General features: G+C 31.4%; 1 protein-coding gene across 1 annotated transcript in view; it reads right to left on the bottom strand.

Annotated features, from left to right (window-relative positions):
• LOC143057491 (uncharacterized) overlaps window positions 1-22,852 on the bottom strand; it is a 61,938-nt gene extending 39,086 nt beyond the window's left edge. The window contains exons 1-9 of the mRNA XM_076230799.1: window positions 22,723-22,852; window positions 21,577-21,696; window positions 16,676-16,809; window positions 13,600-13,945; window positions 12,720-13,014; window positions 10,967-11,093; window positions 10,322-10,549; window positions 9,252-9,413; window positions 7,992-8,138 (exon numbers count right to left, since the gene is read on the bottom strand). Coding sequence (XP_076086914.1) covers window positions 7,992-8,138; window positions 9,252-9,413; window positions 10,322-10,549; window positions 10,967-11,093; window positions 12,720-13,014; window positions 13,600-13,945; window positions 16,676-16,809; window positions 21,577-21,696; window positions 22,723-22,852 — 1,689 coding nt within the window. The remainder of the gene's footprint in view (window positions 1-7,991; window positions 8,139-9,251; window positions 9,414-10,321; window positions 10,550-10,966; window positions 11,094-12,719; window positions 13,015-13,599; window positions 13,946-16,675; window positions 16,810-21,576; window positions 21,697-22,722) is intronic.
• Between the last annotated feature and the right edge of the window lie 761 nt (window positions 22,853-23,613).

The following is a 23,613-nucleotide window of genomic DNA, read 5'->3' as shown; positions in this document are numbered from 1 at the left end:
GTTGATATTGGAATTAGGTGAAAAGTCAAAGTTGAAATCATAAATAAGTGTTCCGTGAAAATTGTTTTCGAAAATCTAATTTGTTCATAATTCTTTAAAGTAATAAACAAATATATTTTGATCTTCCCTCATCTGATCACCAGCATGGCTAAAGGTATTACTTCCAAAGGTATTGTGAGGGGTGTGAGGTGACACGTCCAGGTATTCAAGCGATTTCCTGTCGGGCTTGCAAGTTCATGCATCGTTTCACTTCTGCAGGTATTGATCAGTGTACACGGCTGATAACTTATAACTTATAACTTTCCATTTTGAACTATCAGATGAATAATATACAACTCTGTCTTACTTGTCATTACTAAACTCATACGCTTGTTTATAAATAACATTTCTGGTGTAAAGAATATAATTCATAAACATATAAATAATACCCAAAAAATAAGATTTGATGAAATTAAAATCTATTTAAATATTTTTTCCAAGGGTGAATTTGGGAAAATGTAATATATAGTCATTGTCAATAGTGAAGGACAGATTGGAACAGACCAGAAATATTGATTTAAAAAAATGTACGCACTTGCCGACGATTCGTTTATACGACTGGATAGAAAGTTACGGAACTATAGCGCAATTTAAAATATATACATGTATACATTGAACATAAGAAAAAAACATATATTTTGAATAAATAGGGGTAAAAGTGTTGTAAATAGACTAGTCCACGTATGCCAACAGTATGTAATCATCGAATGTCGATAGACTATTGTATACCAGAAGAAGAAGAGAACCAATTTGATTTAAATACAGGTCGATGTATAACTTTTGCTTTGGTTCATTGAAGCTGTGGACCTAGTAAAATCACAGATTTATATTTCAATAAGATTGTTCTCGAACAAAGGAAGTAATTCGTCATCACAATTGTTATATATGCCACTGGACGAACACTAATTATCCCCAGGGAATGTGAATATTTTGCTGGGAAACTTTTGAGTATCAAAGTTTCAAATTAATTTCGGGATTTATTTTCTTTCTTGGTATTCAATAACAGAAAAAAGAATAAATTACTTGTTCGCTAAATAGGGGTATTCTTGTCAGATAAAAGACTTTTAGTTATATTTAAAAAATAGGGAAATATGACATTAAATTGGTTCTGTCTTTTTTTTAAACATCGTTAAAAAGATGTGTGTCTAAGGTGAACGCCACAAGAACCCTGTAATACTAGTACGAGAGTATAGCATGTAAACATTCCTTCTCAATAATATGGTTGTATTGGAAATCTTTTCATACAGATTGACAACTCATTGTCCGATATGCATGTAATATTTGCCACATGACGCCCATAGTTCTTTCTACCATCATCATCTTATTCTGTGATATTGCTGTAAACGTCGATGGTTCACACCCAAACAAAATGGGAGTAATGGACCTTCAGAGCTTCTCCGTGTTATACACTTGTGAAATATATAGACGAAATTTCTGTATTGAAATGAATCTACATCTCACAAACAGGATTTTCAAATAACGATTGTGAGTAATCACCTTACAAACCAATATAAACGTATGGCAAGATATAACCATGAAGGAATTTAGTTTTTGTCAGACGCAAGAACTCATCACTATATATATCATAAACGTATACGTATATATATGCATACAGTTTCAAATATTAAGAACAAGCGGTCGATGTCGATAGTCTGTTTTCTAACTGTTCAGAGTTAGACATGTCACTTGTTCATTCTTGGAAGCCTTCATATTCCCCGTCTAACGAAGGGAACTCTTTCTGATTGTGTTGACTATAAATGCTTGTATGGTAATTCTGTCGTTTATCTGTACAAGCGGTTGCATTTCCTCTCCTTTCCCAACAAACAAACGAACGAAACGCCACTAGTCTGATTTCTCTGGAGCTCATCCTCAATGGCTCTTATACGTCAGGAAACTTACATGTATACTAATAATGATTGTTTCAAGAACAACGATGTATGGACGAACTATTCTAAATTCGTCAATATCAGTTATGCATGACTAAAATATAACTTTTATTACAACTACTGTATTACTTATTTGGATTAATGACGGCTATAATGTTCAACATTGCACAAATATTATCATAGAATTTTAAAAAAAATCCTCAAAAATCCTCAAAAGAAATAATGCCTTAGCTTAGATAATTGATATTCTTTTCACAAAAAGTTCGTGTAAATGATTGTCAAATGAATTTAATTATGTAAGAATAAAATGTTAAAAAGAAACTAAAAAAAAATCATGCATGTTGTATGTTGTATTTTTTTGTCAATTAAAAACTTTAAAATTGCAATAGTTTTATTAGCATTTAAACACAGCCAGATTTGAATACAAGTTAAGAAATTCCGGTAAAGTCAATGATATCAAACAGATGTACAATGGTATATCAAATTGGGTAATATTGCATTTAGTTTTTATAAAAGATTAAAACTACTATTTTTTGCTTCATATTTGAATCTTTACGCCAATTGCCGCTAAGAAAGTAATCAAAAATTGTTTCCTTTTATTTTTATACACTTTCGGAATTACGAATCTGAATTTTATTTTCAATTAATTTACACAATTTAATTATTGTATCTTTATTCTCATCGTGTATTAAATCTTAGTGTATTAACATCGTGACAGCATACTCTTTCTAATCCTTTCTGTTTATCCTTTCCAAATAACAACATTTATACCTGTGTACGCTTGAACTCACACCTGCGGCTAAATAGCTACAAGGTAAACGAATTGACCTCAAGCCGAGAAATATACAGTGACCTTTACAAAATAATATACACACTCTGCTCACACATTAGTTGCATTGAAATGATTATCAAAACAATAACGGTAAATAGAACTGAAATATTTTCAGTTCAATATCAGTAAAAATGTTCAATAAATATTTTATGAAAAAAATCTCAACAATAATTAATTAAATTTATTCAAAAACATTTACTAGAGATAATTTTATAGGAGTTTAATTCAATCAATACAAAACGGTATATGCATATTCATTTTCGTTCATTCTTATATTGTGGTTCATAACTTCGACCATTCGTCAGCTGTGCGCTTTTAATTACGTATATTGTCGATAAGCTATAAGAGTTAAACAGATTTTATTTTTTCCCAGAATTCAATAAATCGGGCTAATACGTCACGACCCACTCGAGAATTCAAACAAAAAAGTTACAAATACTTGATTTTCTCCGTTATTAGAAGGAATATAAATTTAAAACTTTGCAAATGTGTTTTTTATGTTAAGATGAACATAATTAGATGATAAGTAAAAAATCGCGGAATTTCCCTTTAAAACAGGTTGTACATAACCAAACTCCGCTATTTGATAAATAGAAAAAATACCGACCAACTATCTGTTCATCTTTATTATGGAGGTAAGGTGGTTAATGGTATAAATAATATGGACTTTTACTACTACAACATTTTTGGTATCGTTAGTTATACATCCAATCCGTAGCTATCACTTGATTTGGGTTTTATTGCAACGATATACTTTCATCCGAAATTTTGAATCAACGAGAGTTTACTGCACAGTGTAATTTCTATGTCTACAAACTGTGTAGTTGTGCTAGTAATACTATAATTCCTTCTGTAGAAAGAATTGGCGGTACAGTTCCTGATGTAAGAAAATCTTTTTTACTTGACTTTCCAAACTTTTGGTCTGAGTAAGTTTTAAAGGCAGTCCGTTTGCAATATCGAATATTCTTTAATTACATTTACCTATAGCATATTCATAGTCCAGCGAAAAAGGGCTATCGCTATCAATGAAACTCGCAGCAGACCAATTTGCCACAAGGTAATTTCCAGAAAGGTACAAATCAATATATGATCCAACAAACTGAGGAGGTGTTGTGTCAAGTATGAACGGACCGACGCTCTGTAAAAGGAAAATCGTAATTGATAGACATAGTTTTCTTAAAGTCGCGTTGCAAATATAGTCTGCATACGCAGGACATGAACAAAACAGTCAAACTTACGTGTTTTAAGTTTGTCTGAAATGATGATAATAATGAAAGATTGATACTTCTAAAAGAGAGTATATAGTTTATGGGTAGAAATAGTGTCTTACATAAGAGTACAAACAGATACCACAAAAAAAAATGTCAACAAAAAGAGAGTGAGCACAGCTCCTATGAAATAATAAAAAATAATTTATTTAATCATTATTTAAAAGACTTTCATAAGCTTCTGCATGGATTTTTATTGATGTATTTGCTGTCCCAATTGAAAAGATGAATATTTACTTACTTTGACTTCTGTTTATTTGAATTAAAGAAACTATACAGATAACATATTCTATCATTGTATTTCAAAGATGTTAACATATTGTTGTTGGTGATTTTTTTTTGGACGAACATATTTAGAAAATAATGGTGTTCATTTTTAGTTAATTGACTCACCTGAAAACCTTTTACATTAGATTTGCTAATAGACTTTATAATAATAAAGAACAACATCCCTTCTGGTACTCCGAAGTGATTTATTAAGATGTGTGTATGATGCTTAGACGACTGGAATGTCATTAATTCAGGCGCAGTGCTCCCCGACACTGTCGAAAATCCAACTTCATAATCATCAATAAGCGAGGCATCATCAACAGGTTCCCATGTTATGTTCAACTGAAACATAACGATGTCATTATTTCCATCGGTAATTCTATGAAAAATTGAATATATTTAAGTCTTTAAAAAGAAACTTCATTTGCAACACTGAATGAGTTGACTTTTAACATTAAATGTATGAAAAAGAATAGTAATCACTGTTCGCAAAGACTTTTAACAGGTAATGCTCAAATGTAACTTTAAAGTTCATAACACTGTTGACGAGCCAGTGTATATCATTGATCCAATTTGTCTGAATCCTTCTTGACCTGAATGCAATTATTCGTTATCTACATAGTTATACATTTCGTGTTAGAAATTATAATGGAAAACTATAAAAGCAAAATACATACCATGTGTATTTTAGGAATAACTCTAGTAACTAAGGTAGAATACGAGTTGGTATTCATGCAAACGTTGTCAGCTAAAACTGGTGATTGAGAGATAGGGAATACTTCAATATTTTCGGTCAGCGGATCTGAAAATCTTTAATGAAAATAAATAAAAATAAATAGATATAGGAAGATGTTGTACGACTGCCAATGGGACAACTCTCAATCCAAGTAACAATTTATAAAAGTAAACCATTATGTATATTTATTTGTTGTTTTCATTTGTTGAATTCATATTTTGTTTTTACTTTTACCTCATCGGGAAGTGTATACTTGTACGACATTATACTTTATTTTACTGTATGCACTATCAACTACACACACTTTATTGGCGTCTTGGTAAGTTTTTTTTGGTCTGTTTATATGATTTTTTAGCCAGTTGTGTTGTATTTTTGCAATGAGTCTTTACTCAGCTTTGACTTCTAATTTCACATTGTTGTCCAAGAAACAAGTTACATGTATATTTGTTTATGTTGCTCAATCATTTTTGTCAAACATGAACAACTGTCATACAAGTGGACAGTTAATGTCTGTGTTAATTTGGTCTCTTGTGGAGAGTTGTCTCATTGACAATTATACCACATCTTCTTTTTTATAGTTAAGCTAGCTATAAAATAAGGCCTAACCAAGCGACTAAACTTATATCAGTAAACACAAGTCAGGTTCTTTAAAATTATAGTTTATGAAATGAAAGACAAACAAGTATTTCCTGAGAAAATTGTTACGAAAATTTTCAACTTGGCTATCAAGTGTAAAATCATACAAGTATTCGGTAAACAGGAAGTTGTCGATTGATTATCTGAAAACGCACCACACGGTATAGCTGACTTATATAAACCCTGAAACTAAATTTCAGAAATCCTTGTATTGTAGTTCCTGACAAAAATGCGACAGACGGACTTATTGATGGATTGACGGATAGATGGACTGACAGAGTTAAATCACAAAATCCAGCTTTTTTAAAGCGGGAGGGGAGGGGAGTACTCTTAGTTTTCAATAATAAGACATATCGTATTTTTTTAATTATTGTTTGTTTTGTAATATTCTTCAGTTTTCTAAAAGAGAGGCGTCAAATACCAAAGGGGCATTTCAACTCATGTCAGAAAAAAGTGACATCGCCATTGCGAAAACGAAAAGGATCAACAGACAAAATGTAACTGATTTGGCTTTCCGATTTGAGAACCACTTTTTAGTCTTATATGGACATCCAGGAACGTTTGACGTACAAATTGATGAGATTTATATATTTTCTTTTTAATTTATTTGCAATTTCAGTGTTTATACCTGTGTCTACAGATTACTCAAATTTGGCATTTTCACAATTTTTTTAAATATTGAAGGGTTTTTTTTACAAAATAGATTTTAGAAGGACATGGTTGACCAAAACTAAAATTATGTAGAATGAAAAGCATTAAAGTGTCCTTCGAATACAAACTTATTAATTTTTGTAAATCATGTCCTTCGATGCAAAATTTTGCAAAAACTTGAAAATTAGCAATATTGTCCCCTTCAGCAACAAGCAGCGATAAAATGTTTTTTTTTTTCTATAATTAACTTTAAGAGAAAGTAGAGTGGTTTTTAAAACTCAATAATGTTAAGTTAAACGAATTCCGGGAGATTGGCTATACTTTGGTTTCAATGCTTACGAATCTGCATGCGGAATTTTCTCTCTGCGTTGAATACTCATTGGTGGCCTTTGGCGGTTGTCTGCTGTTCGGTCGGGTTGTTATCTCTTTGACATATTCCCCATTTCCATTATCTATTTCACTTCATGAAATTGTGGTGTCCGAAGTTCTTCTTTTTGTTTAAATTCATCAGGCGTTAAACAAAAACTTTGAAAAGGTGTTTATTTGAAAGTGGTCCAAATGAAAAACTAAACCAATCTAAATTCAACTTTGAAAGAGAGTGTAAAACCCTAAACCCGTTTTTCAACGCCGAATTTTTATTTCAAAAATATATTATAAATCATGCGAATACTTCTGAACTGATGATTCCCTATATGACTAATGGTCCACCTGCAAAGGTACCAACCCAGTGGTTTCAAATGAAAGCTTCAGAAGCAACATATTCATGATGCTGGAAGTTTTGAACGACATTGACTGGCTATTATTATCATCATGAATATATTCCGCCTGAAGCGTCGTTAGCTCTGAGGACGATTTTTTACTTTTATTACATACATTTTGATTTTTTTTTTTAAATATATACATACAATCGTTCTTTTAGATTAACCTGTCAAAATGAGTGTCAAAAAGACAAGAAGTCTTCAGCACTAACAGTAATTTTCTTAAATTCAATAACATGAATTGCATTCGATAGGTAAATTTGATAATTTTTCCACACAAAAAAGATATCCATATCAATTGAAAACAATAAAACAATGATGAGAACAATCACAGGTCACCGAAGACCTTCGATGATGAAACAAACTAATATCGTATAAGTCTAAAATGTTCAACAATTCAAAAGAGAAAAACCAACACTTAATGCATAACTGGATTTTATATATACATACACATTCCTAAGGATATGGCAAGATTTAACACCTTTCTGAGTGCATAGTTTGCGAAACGACATAGCATGAAACAAACTAGGATAACCTAGTCCTCCAACTAAAATTGTTTATCAGATTGTCACGAAGAACAAACAAAGATAAATGGCCTTTTACTGGAAGCTACCTTAATTAATAAACAAATAATGTTATTTCAGATCAAGATAATTTAGGGTAAAACTTAAAATAACAGTTTGAGAAAAAGCATTACCTTACACATACATATTTATTTTGTAATAATTTATACAGCAATCTGTTAAATAATTAAAGATAAATTGAAATTAAATATATAAACACATACTTGCATTTGCTTGTGCTGTTAACCAAATGATGCCGGTTAAGGTTTTTATCTATATACCACTCATGGTCATCAGTTTCTTTAACCAAACGCGGTTTTGTCCTTGCATTCATTATAATCACATTTTTAACTGAAGGAATTGTGGTTGTAATGGTTACACCATCAGAGCAAACTGGTTTAGACATATGAAAGGCTTTATTGTATGCAACCACTGTGACGTAGTAAGTCCCAGAACTTGGTGCATCATACATTGCAAATGTATTAACTGTATCGTTCATCTATAATACAAATTCAAAGCGGATATAATATAAAACGTGTAAGAATTTGTTATATATCTGTACCAGTCATATCAGTATTTTTTTCAACTCTATAGCAATTAGCACCGTCGACAGATGCACAGAACTTTTAATTCTAATAAAAATGACAGCAATTTGTCAATTTATTATACCTTATAATTTATTTATCATTTTTCTATATAAAGTAAGTACACAATGTGTTGTCTATTTTTCAAATTGAAAGCGTTGAACTATTCGACCTGTCAATAGTTGGAAATTGGACCTTGGTGAAATTATTTGACTACAAGCGTCAATATATTTTGAAGAACCTCAAATACAGCTACGGGACTGTACAATGTTGAGAATACAACGTCGAATTATATCTATTGTATATAGATTAATGTCGTGTTGGACATAGTCTAAGCATTCAGAATATTAAACGTGAAAAAGTATGGTTGTGTTTCTGCTGTACGAAAGTGTATAACTAGACCCCGATATGTATTGTCTTGTCTCTTTCGGTATAATAAAACACTTACTAACTGGATATTCGTGTTAAAGTAAGTGTATGTTCCCGTGGGATACAACTATTGACATCGGCTATGCCTCAGGGCAATAGTTGGTTGCACATTGGGTACAATAAATTTACTTTTCAACTCATACCCAGTCAATAAGTATAAATTGTCTATCCACAGTAAAAAATCATATGAGTAATTGTTACTGTTTCTTTATATTTTTTATCAGTTCTAAATATCGGTTTTATCTCAGATTTTCACCTTTATCTGTTATTCCTAACGTGTCGAGGTAGACGATTTACTTTGTCGTCTCTCATAGGAGCTGTACATCTTCAAAGTACTGAGGAGATTTCGTATTGTCTATTGACTATTTTGGAACAATTTTCATGTTGAGTTCCTTATCCTAGAAATGACATACAACATATCAATTTGACTTAAATTGACGAAATGTAACTTCCATGCGCTGCTTAACAGTTTCTATCAAAATTTTAATCTTTTTTTAAGACAAAAATCTGGTTCAAAGTTTCTTAAATTAATTTTATTTTTATTCGTATATTTTACGAACCAAAGATTTTTGTTGAAAATGTTCTACAGTAAGACAGACATCTGAAAATTCATACTGATAAAATGCAACACCACTTTCACGATCAAAGAATCCTTCCCAGTGAGCATCAAGCCGCAAGTCCTGTTGGAAATCAACTTCTGGACTACCAAACACCCCATCGTTTACATGTCCAACCTCTGGAGGGGTTATATCAACAGTTATCTAAAATAACTCATATATGTTATAAATAGAAAGTTCGAGATTTATAAAAACAAAATTTCATAACGCCTTAGTTCTGTCAACAACAAAAAACTGACATGTCATCACAGGCCTTGCTTGCACATTCTTGTGTGAGACAAAAATACTGGTGCACAAAAATCAATTCATATTCACGGATAATCAATTGATGCTTTCTCGATAAATATAAGTTATGTAAAATACATACCTCCACATGTATGTATTTTTGGCAATCCATACTTTTAATAAGGCGTCATTTTGAATAGCAAATGTGACCTTTGTATAAATTTTCCTTGAAATTTAGCATCAAACTTGTTTCTCAAATTTTATCATTTTCTTTTACAAAAATAACATTTCAAAAAATCAATATATCATTTGTTTTTTAAATCTTACCATCAAAGGCTGTTTCTCAAATTTTCTAAAAGAAATTTGGCCCCTTCAATCACTTTGAATAACTTATTACTCCTATAGATCTAATTTTATTGAAACGAAATTATAAGACATTTATGCTATTTGGTGTTAATGTCGCAAGCTAAATTGAAACAACATCGCAAGGTCGTGATTCCTAAAATAATATATTCTATTATTATTCAGCATACAGAATTTTAGAGAAAAAAGAACGTCCAAACTGTTCAGCGAATGTGAGTTTTAAAAGTCCGAGGTCTATTTTTTGAATAACACTATATAATCTTCAGAGTATGACCAACTTCAGACGTAAAGTATTTCAATTCATATTTTTTTTAATTTACCCTTCTTGTCACCGTACTATTAGTACTGGTCAGCTTGATTACAAAATTAAACATAAGTTACGAATTGACAGGGTCATCAGTATACCATCCGTTTCGATAGTGAAAGATTAATAAAAAAAAAAAAACATCTCACACGGTACCTACTTTGATAGTCTTCAGTGAAACCAAAGTTGCCATATTTGTCACATTGACATCAATAAAATAATCAGAATCATGTTCTCCCATTGATCTATTATGGACTATCCCATTGCCTTCTCCTACTACTATATGTGGCTTGAGAAAGAAGTGTTTGTGGTAACAACCAGTATGTTTGGTACAGTAACAAGCCGGTCCTCTACTGGTGTTGTATTTCTCCTCACATTCTGTAATAGTCTTTTAAAAAAGAAAATTTTTATGTTTCTATTTATTTTTTTCTTTTAGAATTTGATACTTGTCTTACATGTATGGGTATTACATCTTAGAGTCGTCATTTCCATGCATGTCTCTGATTACATTTACAACTATTTAGACAAATAGCAGAACTGATTTTAACTAATTTTTGAAAATATATGATGTTAGAAATCTCCATTAAATTAAATCGTCGTACAACCAGTGCAATGTGTACATTTTTTTTATATATAATCATAATTTAATTTGAAGGCAAATATACAGGTTTTGCATACCTCAACGAACGGTTTAAGACCACCTCCCTACAATAATTATTATATGTATATTTACAAAATTAGAGATTAATTTAATGTTTGTTTATTCAAGATTTAGTAACCGTATATAAGATATTGGTATTAGCACCTGTGTTTTGCCTTGGCCTGGTAAGTCTATTTCTCCATGAATGATAACAGTACCACTGTAGTTACTATACAACCTCCATTTTAGATGACTTATTCCACTATGATAATCATAGACATCCCATTCAATTCTGAAAGACAGATAGAATAAAACATTGGCCAATGTACTTAAGTCAGTTTGGCTATTGTTTATGTAGACAGTTTGAAATTGAAAACGGTTTTGACAGATTGCTATATTTCTATATTACTGTGTATAATTTTACTTGAAAACATAGCTTTCTTATACACAGCATAAAATACGTTATGAAATGTAATTATAACAAATATGAATAATAATTATTTTATATATTTTTGATAAATGTGCCTGTCTAACTGATCTAATTGAAACACTTATAATCTTCTGTTTCGTACTTGTTTAAGCCTTTTTAACATGTAATGAGTCTTTTGTACACGAAATGCGCGTCCATATTCAATCCCAGTATCTGTGTTGAGTTTATATATTACCACTTTGTTTATGCCACTACTGGTTGAGGTTTCTCTCCAGGGTATCACCAGCCCAGTAGTCAACAACTTATGTTTTCAATTGAATGGTTATTAAAATGGTCATAACTAAAATCAACTGTTCAGAAACGTTATTTTGTTTTCGAAAAACAGGTTTTTCTACACCACGAACAGACCGTATTTGGCGAAACCTTTCGGGATTGTGGGTGTTTAATGCATTTCATTTCCTTACTATTATTAATCTTTTGAAACTTTTTCAATTCGACCGTCATAGGTGAGTCTTTTGTTGTCTCAGCACGTGTGTCTGTAGTACAAATTAATATTTATTCATGGTATTTAATAAGAATTATAACAGGCAGAAAGAACAACTATTATCTTATGTATTTATCTATAGTGTTCGCTCAAATGCTAAAAATTCAATATATGTTTTGTGGTTTTATTGTCGAGAGCAAGCTACGTAGTTACTTTAACCCAGAAAATCATTTACTAAGTCAGGAACATGGCAAATGTTTTTTACTTGTTCCATTGATTGATAGCGTTTGATTTTTTCATTTTATATGGGCCTTCCATCTTTAGCTCAACTAGTCCAAAAACTAGAATGTAGGGATAAATAGAAGCAAATCTTACATCGGGTAAAAATGCTCATCAGGTTAATTTCTAAATGTCCTCAAATTTTGGAAGAATGAGACTACCAGTTGTTGGGTTGCTGTCCTAAATTGGATAATTAAGGAAATATTGCAGTTTTTAGAAACAATCTTTAATATTATTATAGATATATCTAAACTGTAAACAGCAATGATGTCCAGCAAAATGCAATCTGCAAATAAGTTAATATGACCAAAGTTGTCAATTGACCCACTTTAATGAGTAATTTTTCGTATTTTTGGTCATCTTTTAGAAAGCTTTCTTCACTTACCTCTACATGGCAACATATAATTAAAAAGAGAGCCAAAGATACCAGAGGGAAAGTCAAATTCATAGATCGAAAATAAAGTGACAACGTCATGGCTTAAAATGAAAAAAAAACAAACAGACAAATGATAGCATGACAAGACACAGCATAGAAAACTAAAGACTAAGCAACACGAACCCCACCATTATAGTGATTAAAAGACTATCTGATGACCATTTAATCCAACCAACATGATCAAATTTCTTGGACTAATTTCAATACTGATAAAGGGTTTTCTGTAACTATTGTCAGATAATATCGAAGTATATATTACATCTAAACGTTAGCTTTTTTCGTTTCTTACGTCATTTCATTCAATTCTTTCAAACTGTGAACGGCAGTGTTGACTCGATCACCTTTCGTTAGCCATAAATTCGAAATAACTGGTGGCGTTGAATCTTTGTAAGTGATAATCGTCTCATCTCTGTAGTTTTCAAGAATATCAAATGCTCTAATTGTTGAAATGAGTTGGTCCCCGTCATCCCAAATTACATTTCGAGCATCAAATTCTGCATACACATTTGATACTTGAGCAAACGTCGAAATTGATTTGAGCTTGGTTCCATAAACATCATGGACAATTTCAAACCTTACAATACCTATTGCAAAGATAAATGTATTATGCTGTTTTTAAATGACATTTACTTTTCAATTGTTTTTATTCTTTATGTCTAATTCAATGGAATACAAATTTAGTAAAATGATATTCGGCACAAATGCATTGTTTTAATCGATTGCATAAAGGTATATCGTGTATGTCTTCTACAGGAGTATATCTATAATTGTGCTAATATTTTTTTTTAATTTCTTAATCCGTCTTCTAAATATTAACCAACATTTTATTCACCTACTTTTATTTTTTGTTCAAACGTTTCAAGTTGCGTTCCTAGCTGTAAAAACATATTGATCGATTTTGATTACTGTAAACCAACTTAATTTCGCGAGCGATTTATTTTCGCGACTTTTGTTAGTAGAAAAATATCGCGAATATAAATCGTCGCAAATATGTAAAACTATGATTATTTCTTACTTAACTACATGAAGTAAATTTGAGAATCGCGAAATTGAATAGAAAGGGCTAAACGCGAAATAAAGTATCCGCGAAAATAAGTTGGTTTACAGTATCTACTGTTTCATAATAATCTGTATTTTAGCTTCAAAAATAAACTTATGTGCGGTATTACCTTTCACATGCTCCACACTTTTCGCGGTGCGTTTACCACTTCTGTCATCGTATGTCGACTCAATATTTGAAAGCGGTTGAACTGCCGCAAGCCAATTGTGTTTTACATGATCAGTTTTTATAAATCTGTCCTTCCATTCCACTTCTATAAGAGCACTGGAATCAGTTATCCATCTTCTTTCAAGGTAATGTTGTGTATTTTTTACTTCTATTTGTCCTTTACCTAGATCGATTATATCGTTGTTGTCATACAAAAAAAAAGCTCTTGCAGTCTTATGATTTCCAGCAATGTCAAAGCAAATTAAATGGACGGCATAAATTCCTGTGTTTGTCACTTCTACTGTGGTCTGTGAAAACATAAAAAATAAATGATTTCATCCAAAGGGATTGTTTGATATAATATATATGCGTGATACTGATTACCAGTCCTAAATAAGAGATCAACAACAATTTCAATTATATCCCTAACAGCATAGTATTGTCCATGTCACGTTGTATATCATACATTTGTTTAAATCTGGATTTTTTCGAGTCGAGAAGGTAAGTTTTATGACATATAAATCCAAAAGTGTTTTATTGGATTTTTATTTCGTACATAAATTCGGAAGTATTGCTAAAATATGTGTAGTATTAGCAGTAAAGAAGCTAACTTGCGATATAATATAAAAAAAAGAAGATGTGGTATGATAGGTCACCGTACGGTCTTCAATAATGCACAAAGCCCATACCGCATAGTCAGCTATAGAAAGCCCCGAAATGACAATGTTAAGCAATTCAAACGAGAAAACTAACGTTGTGTGGTTGTATCTGTGAATATGCTAACAGAAATATGCTTTTAATTTTTTTCGAAAACAGGAATATATTTAAACAGAATGGCGATTATCCTTTTTGCACGTTAAAGTACATGTTGTGTTTTTGTTAACTTTATTCCTTCAACGTTACATAACAAATTTGAAAACCAAGATAATCGAGAGAAAAAACATGAAAACTTCTAAAAATGTTTTAGTTTTCAAATAACGATCGTGATTGTGTTGCCATATCTTACATGTACAATAGTAAAATTTGTTTGGCTCTCAAAATGCGTTCTATTACGTATCTCGTTTCCCACTAATCAACGTGGCGTGTCTCTTCAGCATTACATTGAACTAGCCACTCTTGTAAATATGTAAAAGTTTCAAAAACCTGCCCACCTCCCCTTGCAATCTACCATCTAATAACAATTTCTTTTGTCTACTGCCGTTTTATTTATTTTTTCAGGTTGACCAATACAGGCCGGATCTATAACGTTATTGGACAAAATAGAGGAGACAAACAAGCCGATTGATTAGCTTGCTGAATCTTACTTTCGAGAACTATATAAGTTAAAGCTAATTTTCATGAATAGCTATTACTTTTATCAAAATATGCATATACCAGCAGTGTTAAAATGAAACTATCAATACGTGCTATTAGTTCACGATCGTTAGCCCGGAATGCATTTAACTTTTGATTTTCCTTTGTTAAAGATCAGCATTTATCTTGATTACTTGATTCCAATTGTTCATTATATTGTAATGAAATCATTCGTCACAGTAAAAAACGTATGTCGGGATCTGGTAGGATTTAGGGGTTATGATCGTTTCCTGTAATTGTACGTCGATTCATATTAGGTTTTTACTTCCCTGTAGTACTGCATGAAGTTGTGTTAATATCATCTCTCGCATAAACCATGAGTGGCCGGTTCTAAACTTGTACCACTTCGAGCTTAACTGTTTTATGATATAGAAATTGTTAATCTTTACTCCCCTGAAACCAGGGGTGATACGAATGAGACCCGACGTATTTGGAGATCATGGCCGTCGTTCTCCTTAGTATTTAACCTTGAGGAACTTGAACATCCATTGCTACCAATGGTGCACAAACTTGTCAGTTAAATCAATCATATCGGCATTCTGTTATCATGTCAGATATCATCATTAAAAGTGAACTGTGGCCGTTATTTCTACATTAATTGTTTGTTTGTTATGTTTTGCCTTAAACTTGATTCTTTAAGTTAAAAACCTGCATGATTGAAATACTAGGATGCAGTATACTTTGAAACTGATTAATGGTTTTCACTCAGGGGTCGAAATTGGCGCTGTTCCGGTGGTCCGAGACCAGTAGAATTTGCGTCGGATATATAATCGTAATCTCGGTTTGCTTACAAAACAAAATTACTTGCGAAATCTAGTCTTCAATAAATAGGGATAAACTGTATGGTAAAAAATGCAGTCTTTCAATTCCACGGTACTGGGGGTACTAAGTATTACAATTGATCAAGTTAATTAATATCTCGAGTGAGCGTCCATCATAACAACAAAAAATGTGAAAATTTTTTAAAGGATTTAAACCGCCGGACAAAAAAAAATGTAATGACTTGTATAACATTGCAGTGACAGACATAGATCAGAAATGTATTTTTTTAAGTTAGATTCTCAATCTGTACTTGCTAATGAACAATCAGAACAGCACAAAAAAATCTACGAGAATAGAGGAGAGGAAAGCACTTTCTTGTCTAACATATGTAAAAGAAAGCATTGTCCAAGAAAAATGTCTATCACTTATATAAATAAGTGTTTGCCAAATTAACGTAATTTTTGCAGAACCAGTAGATTTGCAGCCGGACCAGTATATTTTCAGTCCACTGGTCCGGTTGGCCAGTACACAAAAAAGTCTAAATTCGACCCCTTGTTATGGTGCTGTGGCATGCATTCCTATAATCAACATTAATTTTTTCCCTAAATTTCATCTTTTGAAATCTTAACTTGAATGAAAATACCTGGCACAACCAACTTGAATATAATGCCAAGTCTAGAAGTCTGTATCCTTTCATATTTTAAAAGAAGCCAGAGCAAAAACTTTCGATCACATAATTCATGCATTTAATTATTCATAGTTAAATGTACAACATGGCATGTTAAAATCGATTAACAGTCGAAAATATCACATCAATATGAAACATGGAAACGTAGGAAACATAGAAAAGCAAGACCAGCGGTGTAATCAAAGCAAATTGAATTTTTACAATGAATCATATATAAATTTTTCTTAAGTCATACCGATAGATTTGTAATGCCTTTTATATGCTGGATTGGTGCCACATTTTCTTTTATTTCAATTCCTTCAGAGTCATGTTTTGCTGTTTCCAATTCAAATAATTCAATTTCGTAGTAATCCACTCCAGAAAGATCATCTGACCAATCGTACCAATGAATATCAATAAAACGCTGCAATAGTCAATGAAAATGATTGATTTTGGCTGACCTTTGCATTTTAATGTTTACTATTGACGCTAATTTTCTAAAATTGTGACACAAATATGCCCGAAGAACTTTAAAATGATACTTTCACAAGGTAGATGGTTTTTTTTTAAATAGAGCAAACTACTGTTTATAAGATTGTATGCATCCGGAGACATTTTATTTGAACAGCTATATAAACAAAAGGGATTTAAAAAAAGCCAAATTAATATAAGGTATATAAATTTAACTTTGACAGAGGGAGCTGGAACCTTAGTTTCCAAATATTTTGAAATTTACAATGGACAATATCAGAAAGATATGTTATAAGTTGAATTTAAATATACCTCCTGGTCCATTCATCGTTATTAAATAACAACGATGAATTGGACAAAGACGTATATAGTTGCAGTCGGTAACGTGATTGAACGATCAAATACAGCAGATGGCAATATACTTCTCTATTACTTCATGGATTGAGTCATACACATCTTGTGATAGTTTATTATTAAAAAGAAATCATTGTAAGCAGCTGATCCACGAGAGAAGAAACGTAATTGTCAAAGCTGTTAGTTTATAGAGCCAAATAATATTGACCGATTTTTTTTCATTCTTTCAGATTGAATTTATTACTATTATACGTAATGTTAGAGAATGGAAACAAACCGTTATACATTTTATGCAACTGAATCGCTGATTCTTCGGATTATTGTATTAGCAATATATATACTATTGTTACTTTTTTCTGTAATTTTGGCAAGATTCGGGTGTAATTTTTCAACCCCTTTGGCTCATCAAAACAACATTTTATTTTTTATATACTTATTAAGAGTTGGATATTAATGATAAAATTATACTCACAGATTTTGATGTATCGGGTACATAGAGAGGTAGAGATGCACAAAACCATTTGATGCAATGATAGTATGGTAGCTCTGTATCCCAGTGAAATGCATACGATTCAACTGTTTTTATTCCCTTCAGATTTACCGAGTGTGTAGGCCACTTCTTAGCTATTTTGTAACCGAGTCTGTCATCTCTGTTCTCATATACATAATATCCTCCATTTTCAAGTTCAACTGATATAGTTAACCTATAAATTTCTCAAGAACTTAAATATAAAGTTTATTTTTGATATGTGATATATAAGGATGTTATTTTCAATTCAATATACATGCTGTATAAAAGTGTCTCGATTCATAGTATGACGCCCTTCTAAAATCCATTTTCAATATATTTTATATAATAAACTTGATCTTTGACACGTTAACCCCAAAATAAATAGGCATTTTTATGTTCCCATTCTATGCTGCATCAGTATTTATGAACATAAGCAATGTTTCAACTGAATAGTTATTAGTTGTTAAGCTACAAATCATGACATGTTCAAACCATAACTGAATTGAGCAAAATTATATAGCCTTAAAAACAATATTAAAGATAATTATATAATTTTTTGTACAATACTTACTCATCATTGTGTCTAAACTGGTCTGCAAATTTCAATGTTTTTTCACAAGAAAACATTTCGTTGACTGAAAAAGGCGAAATTCTTTTTGTGTTGTCCTTGCAATTTTCATTGAAAAGGGATACAGCTGTGATCTTGTCTGAAATTAATGTGTATTGTAAATTGAACGATCATGTTAACAATTTTACTAAGAATATTCGTTAACATTAAAAGAAAAAATTGTAATTGTATATAATATAATAATGTTAATTGTATGTCATTAACATTGGAGACAAAAATGTATCCCTTTCGAATTCAACTTTCAAATATTCATATTATTTAAGATTATTTTTGGCAACTTACAGTTTTCACTTTTCTATCAGAGTTCTCCAGATAATAAGCAAAATTACAAAAAATAGACAAAATTGTTTTAAAGACAAGAACTCTGGTAAGAATTCATAAAATAGTTTATGCCTAATTGAGTTTTTGTATCATTTTTACAGCCTACAGTTTTGATATTTTTAGGTCAGTATCATAAACACGAATATTGTCATCTAAAGACCTTGATTTTTTAAGTAATCACCCCATGGTTTTAGCCACATCGGCGTTTTCTATAGATCATAAAACAACTGATATTTTTTGCTATTTTCAGTTTATATTTATCTGTTTAAAATTTTCTTCAACTTATTGTCAAAAACATAAGAATTTAAAAAAAAGTCTTTCATGACCATTATTCCTTTGAGAGTTATCAAATGGTCAGTTATATAGCATTAGTGCTACTCTTGTGTTGTGCATCGTTTGTGCCTATTATTAATTAATTACTTCGGATAATTAGCATAAAAAGGAAAATCTGTCAAAAATCGTAATTTCATTGCAGTATCATCTATATGCGTCTTCTGATCAGTGTCATTCACTCCAAGTTTGGTTGAAGTTGTTTATGTGTAGGAGTTTTATAAGAACAGGATCGTTGAATAATCAGTAATGAATCGTGATGTAAGGCTATAATTGGAATTTTTGTTGATCTTGTCTTTTTGATTATTTTTGTTGACTCCAGTTGCTTAATCTTTATTATAGTTGTTGAGTTTATAAATATCTGAAAAATCAGGTATTAGCCAAAAATTGTCATTTAAGGACAATACCTCATTAAAGGGTCATCTGGTAGTTAAGGTACTTAAAGGGAGTTGGTAGATCTTGACATACCTATCATATAAAAAAGAAGAAGTGTATGATTGCCAATGAGACAACCCTTCAAATGAGACCAAATGACACAGAAATTAACAAATATAGGTCACTGTTCGGCATTCAACAATACGCAAAGACCATACCGCATAGTCAGTCATAAAAGGTCCCGAAATGATAAATTTAAAACAACTTAAACGAGAAACTGATGGGCTTTCATGATTGCCATCAACCGGTTTTCCTCAATCTATAAAACTGCAAGATGCAAGTCATTCTTTATAATAGATAACCTAGGAATATTCCATCTCCTGTTGCAGTAACATTAATTTTGAGGTTATGGATCAATATCTACTTGTTTAAATCGTACATTATCTCAAAATAGACAAAGAGGGAAACCTTAAAGGAAAAATAAAATTATGGAAATGAATGCCCGTTCGTCGGTACATCCGTCCAACCAACCGACCGACTGTCAGTCCGTTTATCCAGTCTGATCCAACTGCCTTTCTTTTTCACAAATGATTCGACAACATTTAAGACAGTTTGATTTCAACAACAAAAAATGACTTAAGGAGGCTCGAGGGTACAAAAAATCAGCAAAAACTGAAACATTTGTTTTTTTCGTTACAAATTTTATTTATTACACTATTAGTTGTTTCTTTGTGATATGTTTAAAAACCCAACCAAAAAAAAAAAAAACAACAATTCGTTTTGGCCCCAGATGACTTTTAAAATGTTTATATCATAGTAAATGCTGCAAAATATCTCTCTTTGGTAAAAAAGAATGCCATTTTTTGGCATAAAAATTGAAATAACTTTTTCTAACGGTTACCAATATTTTTTATTATTTTTTCAAATGAACTGTACTTAAACTAAACTACTGTAAAATTAAAGCGATTTCTGTAATTAAGTTCTTTTTTTATTTCGATTTTATCTTTTTTCTCCTATTAGTTCAACAGAACAAAGTACATTAGCAAAATGCATGCTTCTTTCAAAGGCAGATTGTGAGCTTAAATGAGTGGTAACCCCATATTTTTATTTCATTTTTCCAATAAGTATAAGATATGGATTTTCTTATCCCAGGCATAGATTACCGTAGCCGTATTTGGCACAACTTTTTTGAATTTTGAATCATCAATGCTCTTCAACTTTGTACTTGTTTGGCTTTATAAATATTTTGATTTGAGCGTCACTGGTGAGTCTTATGTAGACGAAACGCGCGTCTGGCGTACTAAATTATAATCCGGGTACCTTTGATAACTATTATATATAGAAAAAAAATTAGCGAAATCCTATCTTTAGAACAAAAAATTGATTTAGACCCGCGAGCCCCCTTAAATAGCATAGACAGAGTTTCAATCTATCTTAAATGAATAATAAAACTTGATTCGACAAATTGATATAGAATGCAATCAAAACGATACTTTGAAATACAACTTTTCAATAAACTTCCAAGCAAATTTGTCAATACCGCATACTATTGTAGAACATTTTGATATCCACTTTCCACTTGAGCGTTCTACAATCATTATTTATTTTTCTAAAACTTTGTTGTCTTGATTTTAGTCATTCTACTTCAGACAAAAACACTTACCTCTAATTAGAATAGCTTTCATCTCGCCTGTTATAATACCATACTTAAATTCGGTAACAAAATGTGTTAAAGTTTTGTCTTCGCCCTTTATGGTTTCAGTGTATTCACCAAACTTTGGTATATCTCCTAATGCTTTGTAAATTGCTCCAAGAGAAAATTCCATTGTTTTCAAATGTATATTATTTGTCCATTTCTTTGGAACGTTTCTAGGACTATTCACATCTTCTGGAGATGAAACCGTAGTATTTTCTGCATCCCTGAATTTCACTTGGGCATGAAGTATATCGATTGCTTGTGTAACTGCAAAATACATGTTAAACATATTTAGCTATATTTTCATGGCACATATTATAAACCAACAGATTCGAGATCTTATTCACACCAACCTCACCCCAGGTTTTATTATTGATGTCATATTGGTAGATGTTAGTAATTTTGAATAAAGTTTTGTTGAATAATTGGCACTGTTATAACAAGTGCTAATAAAGTTTCTTTTTTACTTACTCGTTGTACAGTGGCTTAATGGACTATCAAAACCTGTAGTGCAATTACAAGTCTCTGCATACTCGTCCGAACAATAACCAGGAAAACATCTGGTACTGTCTGGTCTCCAGGAACAAGTCTCTATATATTATAAAAATGCATTAAATTTCTATCGGTATATTAAGTAAAGCATTCCTATTTTAATATTAAGATTATGAAAGAAATCTCCCTTCAAAAAAAGCTTTTCGTCTAGGATATATATATTTATTCATGCAGAATATTTATTTGTTTTGCATACATCAATGGTATTCGTTCGGTTATCTATATGCACTAGGTAACAAAAACTTCTTTCAAGCTCATATATATGAAATGAGGAGGTACAAAAAAAATGTATTGATTCACATGAGGCAGGTGCAAGTAAAACTATACTTTGTGAATCAGCTACTTCAGACTAGGAGGAGCTAAGCAGTTTTTCATTTTAAAAGTATGTAACGAGTTATCATTCACATGTGTCTAATTTTAAGGGAAGGCAACTACCTACCCCCAGCAGTGAATTGGAAATCATTGTATATATATGAATCGCAGAACCTTCTCATGATGTTTTCTTTTATATTTACATTTGATTCATAAAATGAAAGAAAGTGGACGAAAAGTAAAACAAGAAAGTATGAAGGTATTAAGGATAGCTACTTTGTTTAATTTTAATAAAATATACTAATTGTTTTAAAATGTTTAATTGATGTGATAACTTTTTGCATAGGTAGCGGTTAGTCATGAAATATAAGTCAATACTGTGCAACAGAACGTGACTCGGATTTTTTTTTTTTCTATCGATTTATGAGTTCTGAACATCGGTATACTACTGTTGCCTTTATCTATCGTTTGTTTCAGCACATTTCGTGTTTCATCTAAATCATTGCTTGAACTGCTGGCATTTCAGGTATCCTACATCTTGAGTCATTTCCTTACCGCCATAAATTCTGAGGGAAACTTAAAAAAACAAATAGCAATATCCAATATGACTTTGCAATTCATTAAAAAGGAAAATTGAAATATCAGCCTAAAAACGGAGGAAAACGAAAAGCAAATGCAAAGTCATATTAATTATAGGACTATATCAAATATTTCGTTTTTGAATACATTGTGAAATTTTAATTGAATACTTACTTTCACATGCATTAGTTATATTGTTGTACTTGTAGGCTCTTTCATAACGTTTATGATCATTTTCATATTTACAATATTCACATTCGTTTTCATGGCCATGAGGTGAGTGACACTTCCTATAGTCACACATTGAAATATATGGGCATACTGGAAAAAAAATATCAACTCATCATAGATACAAAGCTTATATATTGCGACTCAACAACCAGTAGTTTTTATTTATCAATACGGTCACAGTATCAGACTACTAGTATATGTTATTTCATTTCCTCAAAATTAACCTAGTTTTTGGTGGGGTTCGTGTTGCCTATTCTTATGTTTTCTATGTTGTGTCATGTATACTATTGTTTGTCTGTTTGTTCTTTTCATTTTTAGCCATGGCGTTGTCAGTTTATTTTCGATTTATGAGCTTGACTGTCCCTCTGGTATCTTTCGTCCCCCTTTTTTAACGCTCTCGATTTCTTTTAATCGTCTTAAATGATTCAAATGTTCGATATGATTCAAATGTTCGATGTACCTGTTATCCAAGAAAGTGTATTATATTTCTAGCTAGTTGTTTGACCTAACCATGGAAGTAATATTTAAAAGGAATAACATCGACTAATTAGCATGTATTAACGGCCTGCAGAGCCCTGTACTAAAGTCATATGATTTTATCCAATTATAGTCTCAGCGGTAAGACCCTTCTGGTTACTATCTGTGATACCGCGGTTGTAAAATAACATCTGGAATTTCTTATCAGTCACGTGATTTTATCGAGTCCGGTAATTATAAAGTACCTGTGTGAAATCCGAGGTTTATTAATAAGAAGGTGGCACTGTATCATATAAAATCTCTACCTTCAGATGAAGTCGTATGATGTACAAAAACTTGAAAAACGGACGAGAATTG

Source organism: Mytilus galloprovincialis, chromosome 13 (assembly GCF_965363235.1).
Source record: "Mytilus galloprovincialis chromosome 13, xbMytGall1.hap1.1, whole genome shotgun sequence".
In the NCBI taxonomy this organism is placed as follows: Eukaryota; Metazoa; Mollusca; class Bivalvia; order Mytilida; family Mytilidae; genus Mytilus; species Mytilus galloprovincialis.
The sequence above is the reverse complement of the archived record's forward strand: the minus strand, read 5'-3'. Positions and strand labels throughout refer to the sequence as shown.